The sequence below is a fragment of the Manduca sexta genome, unplaced genomic scaffold (genome assembly GCF_014839805.1).
Source record: "Manduca sexta isolate Smith_Timp_Sample1 unplaced genomic scaffold, JHU_Msex_v1.0 HiC_scaffold_2199, whole genome shotgun sequence".
NCBI lineage: Eukaryota > Metazoa > Arthropoda > Insecta > Lepidoptera > Sphingidae > Manduca > Manduca sexta.
Window position 1 is genome coordinate 865 of NW_023593139.1, and position 15,948 is coordinate 16,812.

A 15,948-nucleotide genomic window follows, 5' to 3' on the forward strand; every position below is an offset into this window, starting at 1 on the left:
AGACTACAATAATAAAATGGAACAACTTATATCGGATGTAAGTACCTATAAAATAGTCAAAACAGACCCGACTACCAAAGTATTAAAGGCTACTAGCTCTTTAATAAAAGATTACTCCGATAAGTTAAATCTTGACGTAAACTTACTCGTTCCTTCGTGTGCAAAACCGCCTAAACTGTATGGGTTACCGAAAATACACAAATTAAATGCTCCGCTACGTCCCATTGTGAGTCAGATCGACACACCAACCTACAGATTGGCTCAGCACGTAGCAAAAGTGCTTTCACCACTTAGAGGAAACACTAGAGCGTCTGTGAAGGATTCATACCAATTTGTCAGCGATATTAAAGACCTAAAATTAGCTGACAATGAAACTATGGTCAGTTTTGATGTCCAGTCTCTCTTTACGAGCTTACCAGTACAAGATTGCATCAGAATTGTATCTAAGAAGTTGGCAGAGAATAACATTCCTGTAGAATATGCAGAACTACTCCAACATTGCCTTACATCTGGCTATATGTTGTGGAATAATCAGTTCTATGTACAAGTTGAGGGGGTAGCGATGGGCTCCCTGTATCTCCGGTAGTCGCCGATATATTTATGGAAGACTTCGAGGAGACAGCCCTGAGTACAGCCCCGGTCACTCCAAGGTTTTATAAACGGTACGTAGACGATACTTTCACAATTTTACCATCTGATAAAGTAACTGCATTTTTAAATCACCTCAACTCCATCAACAATAAAATCCAATTTACTATGGAGTTATAACAGAATAAATCTCTTGCTTTCTTAGATGTTTTAATCATCCGTAATCCTAATCAGACCTTAAGTCATACTGTGCATCGGAAACAGACCCATACTGATAAATATCTGAACGGTGAATCTCATCACCATCCAAAACAGTTAGCTACCGTGGGCAAATCTTTGTTTCAGAGAGCACAAGGAATCTGTGACGAGAAACACCTGGCCGCTGAGCTGCAACATGTCAAGCAAGTGCTGCGAGACAACAAGCTCCAAATTCCACGCCGCCGTCACAGAAACCGAGTGAAACCAGCCACAGTTGAACGTGTTCCGGTTGTATTACCATATGTAAGAGGAGTCACCGACAAGATTGGCTACATCCTGAAGCGTGCTTCCATAAAAACTTATTTTAAGCCGCCTAAGAAGATTAGTCAATTTTACCACCTGTCAAGTGTCATATACCTCTACAAGAACCGGGAGTATACAAAATAGATTGCAACTGTGGCCCTCTCTTATATCGGACAAACAAAAGAAATATAGGGACCCGCGTAAAAGAACATATAGCTGACGTGAAACACCGACGCTCGACGAAGTCTGCAGTCGCTGAACACTCTGAAGGAGGCGCCAATCATTATCTGCGACTAGACAAGCCACAAATCCTCGCCAAAGAACACCGATTCTTGCCCAGGATGATTCGCGAGGCTATTGAAATTAAAAACACCCAAATTTCAATAGGGAAGATGGTTGGAAGCTTGCACAAGCCTGGGATCCAGTTCTACATTTAATTAAATCGGAACCCAAAAGACCGGCTGCCAGACTTCAAGACACTGTGAGCTCATTCTGCGTAGATCGGACCACCAACAGCTAAAAAATTAAAAAAAAGTTGTATAATTGTACAATGTAGGTAGATATTGTAACTTTGACTTTGCGGATGAACAACACCTCAGTCCCCGTGACCATGAAGGCTGCAAAGTCTTCGAAACGTCGGGAGAAAAATAAAAAACAAAAAACCGCGATAGAATCCGAAAAATTAGTTTAATTTCAATGTCTAACATTCGCGTAAATATAAGAAATCATTATGAAGATACGAATGAAGAAGAAGACGAGACCATAAAGGAAGAAACAAGTGATAGAAAGCAAGAAATAGAAAAGCGGTCTAAATCAGGAAGAATAATAAAAGACCTACTTATTTTGATGAATATGAATCTAATATAGTTATATGTTTGAGTGCTGAAACACCAAATTCATTTGAAGAAGCAATGAATAATACAGAGTGGGAAGAAGCTGTTAATAAAGAATTAAATGCACTTGAAAAACTAGAAACCTGGGAAGAAAATAAACTACCTGCCGAAAAGAAAGCAATAGATACAAAATGGATTTTTAAAGAAAAAGAAGATGGTACAAAGAAAGCGAGATTAGTTGTTAGAGGTTTCCAACAAAAGAAAGAAGATACTTTCCAAAGCAACTATGCACCTGTTGCTAGACACTCTACAATAAGAATGTTTTTATCTAAAGCAATACAAGAAGATTTAAAAATTATTCAACTTGATATTCCAACAGCTTTCTTGAATGGAAAATTAAAATCTGATGTTTACATTAAAGTACCTCAAGGACTAAAAGTCAGGAATCTAATACAGTACTAAAGCTAAGAAGAGCTTTATATGGTTTGACAGAATCGCCTAAATATTGGAATGAAACAATAAATGAATTTGCAAAGAATAATGGATTTCAACGCTCAGAATATGATTATTGTATGTACTACAAAGATGATTGTTGGATGTTAATATATGTAGATGATATCTTAATTTTAGGAAATAGAGATGTTATTGTGAAAGCTCTGGAAAAGAAATTTAATGCAAAGAATCTAGGAGATTTATTTTCCATTCCTAAAAAGATTTTTAGGAATGGAAATAGAAAGAAATGAGGATACTATAACTGTGAAACAAACCAATAAGATAGAGAAGATATTAAAGAAACATAATATGTATGAATGCAAAGGCATGAAAACACCTATGGAAATAAACTATAATATAGAGGTTAATGACAAAGAAGAAAAATTAGATGTACCTTACCGTGAACTAATTGGAAGTTTGATTTATTTAACTGTTACTTCAAGGCCAGATTTAACATTTGTAGTATCTTATCTTAGTAGATATCTAGACAAACCGAATGAACAACTGTGGAAAGCTAGTAGAGTTATGCGCTACCTTAAAGAAACAAAAGATAAAGGACTTATATTTAAAAAGACTACTGATAAAAACTTGTATGGATTCTCAGATGCTGATTGGGCTGGTGATCGAAATGACAAAAAGAGTGTAAGCGGTGGATTGATTTTACATGGAGTAAACCCCATAGCCTGGTTCTCAAAGAAACAATCCTGTGTAGCTCTCTCAACAGCTGAATCAGAGTACATTGCTGCTGCAGCTACAGCTCAAGAATTGGTAAATCTTAAAGGGCTTAGTCAACATCTAAACTACAAGATTGATTCTATTTTATTTGTTGATAATGTCGGAGCCATTTTTATGTCTAAAAGTTATGAAAACTCAAAAAGAACTAAACACATAGATATTAGAGTACTGTTCAAAGATCAATTAATAAAATAGACAATTTAATCCATCGAAAACTAAAAGATGGCGTTGTAATAAGTAATGCCGTACAGTAGTTATAAATTAGGGCAATAGATGGCGCTGTACAATTTCTTTAATTTTGTACATCGCGATGTCAAGATTGTCCGACCCATATGTATTAGGGTTGGGGAATCTTGCCTCGTCAGTTCGGGAATCCAAAGCAACCATGTAAATCAGAGCGAGTAGTGAAGGAATAACAGTGCGTATAAGTACATCAGAGCGAGTAAGGTATAGAGGTAAACAAGTGTAACTTCTTAGTAATTATAAACTGTAGACTGTAGCACAGACTACTATTGTAGATGCTACGCATCAGACAGGGCACTCCCATGTACGTATAGAACGATTTGAACGTAATTTAAAGAAAATGACAGCTTTATTTTTTTTTAAATTTTCAATTCAAAGATGGCAAAGACCACAAATTTAAGGACAACTTTTTTTAAATAATCATTAATACCATGGCACAGGTGACTTATAGATTCAGCCAAAAAAAGAACCTAGCAGTAGGTACTTTTATTTATATCTCTTCTTTTATTGTAATAATTTTCTAAAGGTCGTAGAAGAAAACAAATGTTTATTTTTGACGAGATTTATTTCTTAATCTTGTTAAATATTTATTATATGCTTTCATTTGCATATTAGGCAATTTTTTATTTTGCAGGCGAAAAATATCCGTGCCTTTTAAAATTTTATTAATTGTATTGCACCAATTAAACACTGTTAATCGCAAAGTTAAATCAAGAAAATATTCTAACACCTTTTCTTTGTGTATATGACACTCTAGCGATTCAAATACATACTTTGACTTTATAATATTTTTTAAACTTTCTATTACTTTTTCCACATGTGGTTTGGTTTCTAAATACTTAATCGACTCTACAGTGATATTTTTAAAAAACCTCACGGCATACTCCGATGGGTAGGTCAATTTTCGAGGATTCTTCATATTTTTAAATTCCTTGCAAGAAATCCAATGATTAATGGAATTAGTTTCATAATTGGATTCCTTGCAAGTCAAATTATCTTTACACTTTTTACAATCAATTTTTTTTAGAATTTTTTTTACAACCCACCCAGTAGTAAATGCATGTGAGTGAACATTAATTCTTTCTAACTTTTCTGATGTTATAATATTTTCTGATGTATTCTGAGACCCAGAGGATTCAGGTGAATCTATATTTACAATATTATTTTTTTTAGTGTTGTTCATAATATTAAATAACGATTTTACTTTTAATAATTGTTCACCTGAATCCTCTTCACAATTAAATGTCTCAGAGTGAAATTTTATAAACCTTGTGATTAAGAGTGACTTAAAGGTGCTTTTGAAAGTGTGACAATTTAAATTATTATTTCGAAAGTTATACGCTCGCACCTGTCCAAAAGTTTTCAATGGGATCAGAGTTAAAGTATCGCGGGCGCATAATATTAATATGTTTACTTTTTAAATATTGCCACACTCTGATAACTTTTAAGGGTAGTGACCCAATTTTTCAATGAAGGCACAGACACTTTTTTACCTACAATTATCAACAAATTTTAAATTTTCAATTTTTTTTATAGCTTCTTGCCAAAATGCAATGTGGGGCGATTTATCTGTTACCGCTTGTCGAAGTGGTTTGCCCCTATTTTTCGTATTTGCGCCGTTCACGGAGTCAAATAGATCATCCATAAATGAAATTATGTCTGCTGTATTTTTTAACGTAGTGCTGACAGTTTTTCCGTCAGCATAATGAGCTAGAAATAAAAGAAAATTAGTAAATCATTCAGATTAATTAAATAACCGTGTACTTATATATTACTTATATTTAATAATAATATTAAATAAATAAATAATTAGGCTTGTTGGCCTTATATTATTATACTATAAGTGAATGTTGTCTTAGGGGGTTATAGTTGAGAGGAACAGATTAATCATTCTTAAAAGCATATTAGGAAAATATTAGCCACTAAATACTTATTTTCAAATTCTGAATATAGGTAATATCATATACTTACAAAACTGAGCAGAATATGATAAAGTAGCTGCCATTGTCTTGCTAAATACTCTAGTAGCATTTTTTACATGAAATTAAAATAATATTTAGCTATAAGCTGAAGATATCTAACAATATAATATACACAAGTCTGGTTCCATAGTCCCGTATCAATTGGTGGTAAGGTAAGGTAAGGTAAAGTACAAATAGGAAAACATTTGGCTAAATGCCTTAGAAAAGTGTGATGGAACCAATGCTATACATTATAAATATGCTAATTTGGTGATAAAAATACAACCAATTAGTTTGCTTATATTATTATGATTAGATTTGTTTTTTTTTAAATCCCAAGATCCCAAGTACATAAAAGTTTACTCATTTCTACATCAAAGAATTCTCTACATAACTTGAAGATGCAAAGCTATTCCACAGACAGTAGTAATGCATCAGCTAAACTGAGATGATACCACTATTTTGGTGTTCATTGAATTAGAGGGAGCAATAATTAGTTGCATGATAGGACACAATGTGATAAAATGAAAGTCATTGAATAATAAAGTAAAACATATTCATACCTTCATCTTTTTAATTTTTTCTGGAATGACATGTTCATCATTCAATTTATGTAACAACCTCATTTCGGCATGATGGCAATCAGTTTTATAAACTTCAATTATGTCTTTCCATGTTGAAATGTTTCCATTCAATTCTATGTTTTTTGTTAAAAAATTATTTCTTATACCTTTCAATAGGTGCGGTGGGTCATATATTACGCTTAGTCTGTGCCCATTGATTATTATCACACTATCTGAAAATTAAATTATATTATTATGTGTTACAATTATACAATAGTGCTGAAAGTTATAAACATAATATTTAAAATTAATAATAAATAGTTATATCTGTATGTAACCAAATTGTTATATTGTTATAATTTATCCCATATCAAGAATAATAATATTGCTCAATTTTATTATAAAATTATTAATTTCATTATGTATATTTTTGTTTACAATTTTTTTTCTAGAGAAATATGTTTAAATATATATTCAGCAATATTCTAGGTTTTTATAACTTAATATTTAAAATGCAAAATTAAAAAATTAAATATATATTACCTCTTGCTTTACAGCTTCAAAAATTTGTTCATTTATGCCAGCTTCAACATTTAAATTTGTGATCATTTTATTTAATGTATATTTTGATGGTAAAATAAATATTTTTTGCAGAAATTTATAGCACTTTGGACTTTGCTTCATAATAGTCATAGCTAATAACTTTTCATCATCAGTGAATCGACGTCCTCTGGCTTTTTTTTTACATAGATTTATCTGCATCCATAAAAACTTTTGTGCCAATGGATTAAGTTTTTCTAGGCATTTAATTATACTTAAATGTCTTGAAAACTTGATGGCTCTTTTAGCCCGTTTCTTAAAATTATCTTCATTTTTGGACAAATTATATTCCCTTGATATTTTTAAAGTCAAAGGTGTGTGTCTTTTTTTGATCAAAAGAGCATGCCTTCGTGGTTTCAATACAGAGTGGATGGATGAAACTGAAATTGTATAAATTTACATTAATTATTGCTGACTAAATTTACAATCAATTGCATCAAAAATTATTTGAAAGCATTCTTACCAGTTGGTTTCCCAATAGTTACTTTTTCAATATAAGATGCAGATGGCATGGTACACATTTCTAAAAAACAATATTTAGACATTAGTACATAGAATACAAATATACTAACTAAATAAAAAAATACAAATTCACAGTAAACTTAGTTCAGATTAAATACCTACTACTATAATTCATAGAGCCATGATGTCCACCTTTGCTTACAGATTCATTGAAGTAAACAACCTCTTTCTTTGCCTTATCCCTATTCCCTTTTCCCAACACCGGCAGTACCTTAATAATTTCTGATATTTTGGGTGAATATAGATAATATCATTGCAGTAGTGATTATCATTGTGATTCAAATTGATTGTTTGCTACTCTATGTTATTTCACAAATGTGATTCTAATTTTGTGTGAAGTAACTTACCACCTCCAATTCTTCTTCGTTTCTCTGTTACATGTGGTTTACAATAGGTATGATCCATGTGCATTCTTTTTTTCATATAATTATGCTCATCATTGACATTATCTAGAAGGATAAGGTGTAATTTTAAACTTTCAGATATTTAATCATAATTTATCTGATCTGATTCAAGTGTTATTAACATAGAAGCTTACAAGTATAAGGCCGCATCAATAGAATATATTTATGGCTTAAGTACTTAGTTATTATTCAAGTCCAAAGCATTTAAAACTGAAGAGTTTTTAAGTAGAAAATTTCAAATAAATAATCACACAAATTGCTACTTACTGGCTTCATCAGGTATTATCATTGTAGTCCCATGATTGAATATCGTTGGATATGCATCGCTACGTAGACGAGATCTCTGACCCGACGAGGTAAAAAATGTTTTTACAAAATGTTTTCGACACACATACTGCTTGCGAAGATCTTGAGTGTTCAAGGTTCGCAATGAATCCGAATTAATACATTCCAACCACTTTTGGGACATTATTTCACTTTTTGGAAACCTATAAAGGTTGATGTCCTTTCGTTTACTATCACAGTACTCAACGCAACAATGATTAAACATTGTTTCAAAACACGATTGCAGGTTCAAAAACTGGGAGGATAAGTTACGGAATTGAATCAACGCAAAACTTCACTCGACCAACTTAAAAAACGCGCTATTACAGCTTTAGAAATTAAGAGAATAAGTTACGGAATTTAATCAACGCAAAACTTCACTTGACTAACTTTAAAACTGTAATGACGTTTGACAGATAATTATTGAGATTTGACAGATCACAAAAAACAACATGGTTGCCCATGCGACGGTGGACGAAAATGGCGAGAAGTATGAAAGGAGGAGGGGAAGAAACTGTCACGCATTATAGTTGAGCACAGATAATAAAACCCACGTAAACCTTGTATGAAGATTACCCCCCGTGGACTGTAGTGTTACTAGTGCTAATAATAAATATTGGTTTTATGTGAAAGAGTGTCTTTATTGTGTGAACCCGGACTCTTAGCACACACACTACACCAGAGCACCCCCTAAACAAGTACATTTTCTTAAAGATATGGTTGAAAAGAATGTTATAAGAATTGAATATGTAAATACCGATGAGACTTTAAAATAAAAGCACACTTCACTAACACAAACACAACAGCACGTGAACTACTGTAACACTAAATCACTTAATCACAAACACCGCGCCACACAATTCACTGTATTCGCTTCGATATCACTCGCAGTTATCGCTCTCGGTCGCGTTGTGACTCGTACGCGGCCGCGCGCGCTTCTTTTATACCCGGCCGCATGTAGGGGAAGGCCGGGCAAAGTGGATACCTTAAGATATTTAAGATTAGCAGAAAAGGTATAAGGTATAAAAACAAAATAACTAGTACAAATCGGCCTTTATTAATTGCTCTTACAAATACTGTCATCAATTAACCTAAATAATTAAACAAATATTAACTGGAAATAAAATTCAAAAATGTACGAAAGTATTCGTTTTGCCCGGACCCTTGGGCAAAGCGGATACAGTACTCGGGAAAAGTAAATAATTAGAAAATTAAGATTGGCAGTTATCACAAATATACCCTTCCGTGCCATCGAATGCGAAACATTCTTCGTGACATCATTGTTGACAAATATCACATCGAATCCAATTTTCAATAGGATTATCATCTTCTTCAATGTAAATTTCGCCGCAAAAAAAGCATAAAATATCCTTAAATTTTTAAATTTTCTTTGGCCGTTTAGCTTTTTTCTTATTCTTGTCAGTCTTAGTTTTCTTAGGAACAGTCTTAACAGGAACTTTTGTTGATTTATCATTCAGTCCTTTATTAACCTTCTTAACTTTATTTTTATCAAATTTCTGCTTTTGGTCTTCCTTGATCGGCGTACTCGTTAATATTTCAGATTTTTGTAGTTTCCGTTTACGAGTGGTCATTGGTTTGGCAGAGCCCACTGCTGTAGGTTTTCGGAGCTGCGTTGGTCTCGATCCTTTAACTGAGCACGAAATACATGTTCCAGATGAGAATCACCATATCTCGATTCCAACGCTTCAACCAATTGATCGTAGGTCACATCTTTACTAAGAGCCTCTAAGATGGTAAGAGTTTCACTTTGCTTTAATATGTCCAAGGTTTTTATAGTAATGACACTTTTTCTTCATTTTAGGATTATTTTAAAACAACACGCGCTGGCGATTCTCCGTTCTTGCGGAATTCCTCTTGAAGAAGGCGAGCTTCTAACAAATTCACATGTAACGCCATCCGCCAGCAATAAATTGTGTTCGTCTATATTTTCTATGTAGGAAGTTGAAGTGACGTTGTGTAGATTTTCATGTTAATTAGTGGATTATCTATAGTGCACCTACACTACACTATAAGGAAAATATAGGACATTTTTTTTTAGTAGCGCATAGTATACACCTACACATCTACGCTTTAGTCGCGTTACATATTTATGCATTTCTCTTAGTTTTTGCCAGTATCGCCCATGTCGATGCCTAATAAATCAGTGCGCTACCAGCGTTTGTTTCTCATGTCCCGTATTGCATACTTTACAGTGGCGACGAATACCCAAAAAAAAACCTTGCGAGTTTCGGATGGCGGATAAGGATGAAAAGTAGACTATCACAGTGGTTTATTGCGAATGATATGGATGAAAAATCTTTGCTACTCGAAAAAAAAGACGAGCAATCTTGCTGAGCGCACTCACGGAAGCCACCTACAAACTGGTTTCAGACCTCGCCTTACCTAAGGTACTCCATACACGGGCCGCTCGAGCAGTAGTCCAGTGATCAACATACACGGACCGCTCGTGCAGTCAGAGTCAACAGCTTGTAGCTACCGTTTATAACAGCTCGAGCAGTTAGTCTAACTGCTCGAGCAGTTGGCAATTTCAATCAGTAGCATCATGGATTTTGAGGAGGAAGCACTTCTACTGCTTTTGCTCATACGACGACGACGGCGGCGTAAAAAAAGAAAATTGTGGGTGCATCCAATATTGGAAACACGAAATTCCAAGGGAGAATTTAATCACTTGTTTTTGGAACTAAGACTTGACAAAGAAAAGTTTTTTAATTATTTTAGAATGTCAATCTCATCTTTTGATGAACTTTGTAATATACTCAAGGAAAAAATTAAACGTGACGATACTATTATGAGGAAAAGTATTCCTCCAGAAGAAAGGCTAGCTGTAACACTAAGGTAAGTAAAAAAACAAATGTTAACTTTCTAAATTTATTATTTAATCATTGAATATATCAACTAATAATATCATCAGATCGAACAGACGAAGGTGGATGACTGTCTTCAAAGGATGATTGAGAAAACTCATCATTAGCTGAGACTAGTGGTGAAAGCTGATCACTTGTAGAAGGTGCCGATTGATAACCCTTGTTGTAACTTGAATAGTTGTAACCACGTTGTTCCACGTTGCTCATTGAATAATTGTGTCCACGGGCTCATTAGTTGAAGGTGCAAAATATCCCCTACTTTCACCATAATAGCTTGACTGTGTATGCTGTGATATTCCTTCACCATAATAGCTTGACTGTGTATGCTGTGATATTCCTTTAAAGTATTTAATTAGGTTGATGATTTCTGACTTGGCATCTAATTTATATTGATCTTTAATATTTTTGAACTCTCCAGCTAGTGATAGTAAGAACATTTTGTCATCATCCTCTACTGGAAGCTTTGAACTGGGTTTTTCATCAATGCGTTTATATAATTTTTCAATTAGGTCGTCTTCAGTTTTATTAGTTAGTTTTCGTTTTAAAGTACTAAATTTTTTTTTGCAGATTCTTTATTATGATCGCTTTCTTCACATGTTTCTTTCAAACTATCTGATTTCTCTGGTCTAGCCTCAATGACCTTTAAAAATAATAACTGCTCATAATATGGGTAGGGTCGTATCTTGGTGGCTGCTGAATCACTCTTTGGTTTGATTTTTTTCGCATACCTTCTAAACCCATCTCTTAACACTTTCCATTTCTTCTGTAATGCCATGGCTGTAACAATGAAGTATACATACATTAATTAATCATGTTCATGTCTGTTGTATGGGAGCCCCTCCCCCCCCCCTAATATATATTTATTTTTAACCCTAATAATACTAATGCTATTATTCTTTTCAGATACTTAGCCACTGGACAAACATTTATGGATTTGCAATTCAGCTTTAGAATTGCAGCTACTACAATTGGTGGTATAGTGAGAGATGTATGTAGAAATATATGGATATATATGAAAGATATGTGCATAGCGCCATTAACTGAAGACAGATGGAAAGAAATAATAAATGGGTTTATAAAAAATGCACACTTTCCGAACTGCCTTGGATCAGTGGACGGCAAACATATAAGAATAATAAAACCCGCAGAAAGTGGATCGGCATATTATAATTACAAAAAATATTTTTCTATAATACTAATGGCCGTATGTGACAGTAATTACATGTTTACTTTCGTGGATGTAGGTTCATATGGAAGGCATGCAGACTCGACTATTTTCGAAGAGAGTACCTTTTACAAAAGATTACTGGAAAAGAAATTAAATATACCTGCACCTTCTTCAATATCGCGAAATGGACCTGTTCTACCTAATGTATTTGTAGCAGATGAAGCGTTTAGCTTGCAAGAAAATTTGTTGCGCCCTTACGGAGGAAACAATTTGCCAGAGCAAAAAAGAGTCTTCAACTATCGATTATCACGTGCTAGACGGTATATTGAATGCACATTTGGTATATTTGCTAATAAATGGCGCATATTCCATTGACCACTTAACGTAGATGTCGACTTTGCAGTAGATATAACTAAAGCAGCATGTGTTTTGCATAACTATGTAAAGCAACGAGATGGACACAAACTCGAAGGTACATTTGAGGGTCTTCCAAACTCTATTACAGAATCTACTCGGAGTGTTCGTCGAGGTGGACTTATGTTAACAACAATCAGGGAAGAATTTGCAAATTACTTTGTGAGTGAAGAAGGAAAACTAGATTGGCAATGGAATATGATATAAAAATCTATTTGACATATTTTGATAGCAAATAGACATTATGATGTTGTTATAATTACTGTTAAGTAATTATAACAACATCATAATGTCTATTTGCTATCAAAATAAAAAAATCATTCAATAACTCACCAATTTTATTGTTATCCGCCACCGGTTTTTCGTTAAAGTTTTCTATTAGTTGTTCACAAATAGCTGCCCATGCATTATTTTTCTTTATTCTGTCACTGTGGTCATCAAGTTTATAATTCCATATAAGTTCTTGTGATTTTATTGCACTTATAAGCGCTTCACAGTCGATATTGCCTTCCTTTTTTCTCAATAAACAAACGACGCGTGCGGGCGGGAAGCGAGCGTGACTCAGAATGAGCGCGGGTGGGTAACTGCGCAAGAGCAGTTGACAGCTCGAGCAGTCAGTGTATGCCTGGCGACTGCTTGACCGCATGATGAAATTTCACCGCGCGGCCAACCGCCCGAAGCAGTTGCAACTGCTTGAGCGGTTCGTGTATTGCGAATGACTATTTTGTATTGAAACTGCAGATGACGCAACGGCGACCGCTTAAAGATGCTGGCACTGTCTGCTTGAAGCAGTCCGTGTATGGCGGCTCTAAGGATTATTTACAAGACGTTCCTTATGAAGACGTAGTCAAGATACTTGATTATCACTTTACACCCAAAAAGTGTAGGTTTAGTGAACGACAAAAGTTTTACTCGTCAGTACAACTACAAGGTGAAACACATCAGTAATGGGCAGCGCGGCTGCGAGGACTTACTGCTGAATGCGGATTCACCAACGTGAAGGACATAATACGAGACACGAAAGCAAATTATTTCGTTCCGAGGCGATCAGGTTGTACAAAGCTATGGCTATATGGATACTGATACGAGGAAAGAGGAACAGAGGCAAGACGGCGTGGGCCCGCGGTCACTATTGTCGTCACCTTCAACAGAATTACCTCCATGAAGGAGCACTGTTAGATTATTGTGATCAACTCCTATAGACTTAATTATAAGGAGTAAAATTATTATTTTTAAAAGTGTAGCACTAGTATCTCTTTATATCTTGCCTCACTAGTGGTCTGAACGAGGATCCCCGCGTTGCCTATTTTGCGCACTCGCTCTACCTGCACACCTACTACCTTGGGGTTCACCGCCTGCTTGATCACCGATTTTGTGTCCTCTGCAGTCTTTATCGTCGTTTGACCGGCCTCAGTTGGTAAACTGCCAGTACCAGGCCGGATGGTGCCGGGATGGGGACGTTGGCACTCCTTGTGCGTAGGACGTTGGCGAAGGAGGGGGGGGGGGGGGCAGTCGTCACTGTTGGAGATTGTAACCTTCGTCGTGACTTATTATTTTTTATATGTTCTATTTTTAGAACTAATTGTATTTTGTTTGCCATAGTTACTTCTCTTTAGTCCGAAATAAACACTCATGTCAATAACATCTTTTACTAACTTTATTTAATTACTAAGAACATATACCATATTTACAACACGTTATCAGCACGAACGCTTAGTTCTTAGATTTTTTCACGTTTTTTAGTAAAAATAAAGTTGAATATATTTTTGTGTGACTAGGAAATAGTAATAGTCTGAAAATGTCACATGAATCTGGAGATGTTTCGAGTATGAAAATTCCCTGCGTCGATCACATCTTTCCATTTCCTTGTTTGAGGATAAAAGATGGATATCCGACTTGGAAGTTCAAGATGCGAAATTACCTTATCCATGAGGATTTATGGGAAACAATTAGTGGATACCGAGATGGAGACACAACCCCTGCCTCTACAAAGGTACGCAAAGACGCAAAGGCATTAGCAAAGATATGCTTATCAGTAGAAGGTGCAGCGATAACCCATATAAGATGTGCGAAAACTGCATCTGAGGCATGGACTTGTTTGCAAAAAGCCTTTGAAGATAAGGGAATAGGACGAAGATTATTTTTGGAGCGTAGACTGTACAGGTTGAGTCTATCAGAGTTCAAAAATATTGAACTATATATTAACGCAGTTATGTCAACCGCACAGGATCTTGCGGATATTGATGTAGTCATAGAGGACAAGTCTATTGCTGCAATACTTTTGGGAGGTCTAACTCCAAGGTATGAACCTCTCATTATGGCTTTAGAAAATTGCAATGTAGACGTGACTACAGAGTTGGTGAAAACAAAACTGCTTAATGAAATGTCCAAAGATGCGGCTACATCATTAGACTCTGTCTTTCATGCGAAGAAGAAGCCTAAGTCAATGAAGAAGAATATAGTTTGTTATGAGTGCAAGACACCTGGACATAAGAGACCAGACTGTCCACAGAGAAACAAGAAGGAGAAAGGCAATGCGGTAAATACCAATGATACGATATTTACAAGTCTTAATACTTCTGGAAACCCAAGAAAGGACATAATTTATGTAGATTCAGGTTGTACTAGACACATGACTTCTAGACGGGACTGGTTTCAGAATATCTCGATACAGAATCAAGGTACTGTTACTATCGCAAATGGAGAACAGATTAAGTGCTGCGGAATTGGAAATATTTCAATAAACACGCCCGAGAACGTGGTCAACAATATTAGTGATGTTGCTTATATACCAGATTTGAAAGCTAGTTTGTTATCTGTATATAAAACTGTTGAAAAGGGTTTTATTTGTGTTTTTGATAAAATGGATGTAACTTTTATAAATCTGATACTTTTAATTTTACAGGTGAATCTGTTGCTCATGCCTCGCCCTGTGGTGGACTGTACGTTTTAGATGGTACTGTAAATGTTTCCGAGAATGTGGCGGATAATTTTTGACACAAGATGTGCACTCTGGTTGTCAGGATAGTTATCAAATATGGCATAAGAGGTTAGGACATTTGTGTCGTATAGGCATGAACCAACTGAAAAATCACAAGGTAGGTATAAAGTATACAGGAGTAGATAAAACTAGTTGTATCGCTTGCGTGGAAGGTAAACAAGCAAGAAAACCTTTCAAAAGGTTAGCGTTTAATAGGGCTACTTCCCCTTGGAACTGATCCATATGGATTTGATAGGACCGGTGTCTACAACTTCTTTTCAAGGAAATAGATATATGTTGACAATAGTAGACGATTATACGCGAAAAGTGTTTGCTTATTTTATTTCTTCTAAAACAGAAGTCAAAGATATATTTTGTGTGTTTCAATGTTTTGTTGAAAATCAGTTAGATAAAACAATTAAAGCAATTAGGACTGATGGAGGTAAGGAGTTCGTGAATAAAGAGTTTGTTGATTATCTTGCTTCAAAAGGTATTGAACATCAAACAACGACGCCTTATAGTCCTCAGCAAGTTGGAGTAGCGGAACGCACCCATCGTTCGGTTACAGAAAAGGCAAGAACGTTGCTAGCTGAAAGTTCACTACCGAAAGCATTCTGGGAAGATGCATTCCAAGTTGCCATTTACCTTAAGAATAGGTCTCCTCATCGAGCCTTAGGTGGACAAATTCCTTATGACAAATGGTATGGACGAAAAGGTGATCTTAGCCATCTAAAA

General features: G+C 35.1%; 1 protein-coding gene across 4 annotated transcripts; it reads right to left on the reverse strand.

Moving 5' to 3' along the window:
* Positions 1 to 3,947: 3,947 nt before the first annotated feature.
* Positions 3,948 to 13,736, reverse strand: LOC115454667. 4 transcript variants are annotated; one of them, XR_005113567.1, is made up of 7 exons: positions 12,567 to 13,736; positions 7,710 to 11,428; positions 7,386 to 7,487; positions 6,980 to 7,039; positions 6,460 to 6,896; positions 5,917 to 6,149; positions 3,948 to 5,102 (listed from the first exon to the last, which is right to left on the reverse strand). XR_005113567.1 is itself a non-coding variant. In XM_037445842.1 (4 exons), exons 1-4 carry the CDS (start codon positions 7,990 to 7,992, stop codon positions 6,445 to 6,447), a joined length of 897 nt encoding a protein of 298 aa, XP_037301739.1. In that variant the 5' UTR covers positions 7,993 to 8,061; the 3' UTR covers positions 6,372 to 6,444. The 4 variants fall into 4 exon arrangements, 1 of the variants encoding a protein (XP_037301739.1); XR_005113566.1 differs by having other exon boundaries at positions 5,364 to 6,149; XR_005113565.1 differs by having other exon boundaries at positions 3,948 to 6,149.
* Positions 13,737 to 15,948: the final 2,212 nt, after the last annotated feature.

What these genes read in the sequence shown, in the direction of transcription:
- LOC115454667 (XM_037445842.1), bottom strand. Translation starts at nt 7,992, where the DNA reads ATGTTTAATCATTGTTGCGTTGAGTACTGTGATAGTAAACGAAAGGAC. An exon ending in ACGAAGAAGAATTGGAGGTG is followed by an intron (nt 7,040 to 7,385) that starts GTAAGTTACTTC and finishes ATTGTTTTTTAG; the next exon opens with AAATGTGTACCATGCCATCT. An exon ending in AACTATTGGGAAACCAACTG is followed by an intron (nt 6,897 to 6,979) that starts GTAAGAATGCTT and finishes ATACAATTTCAG; the next exon opens with TTTCATCCATCCACTCTGTA.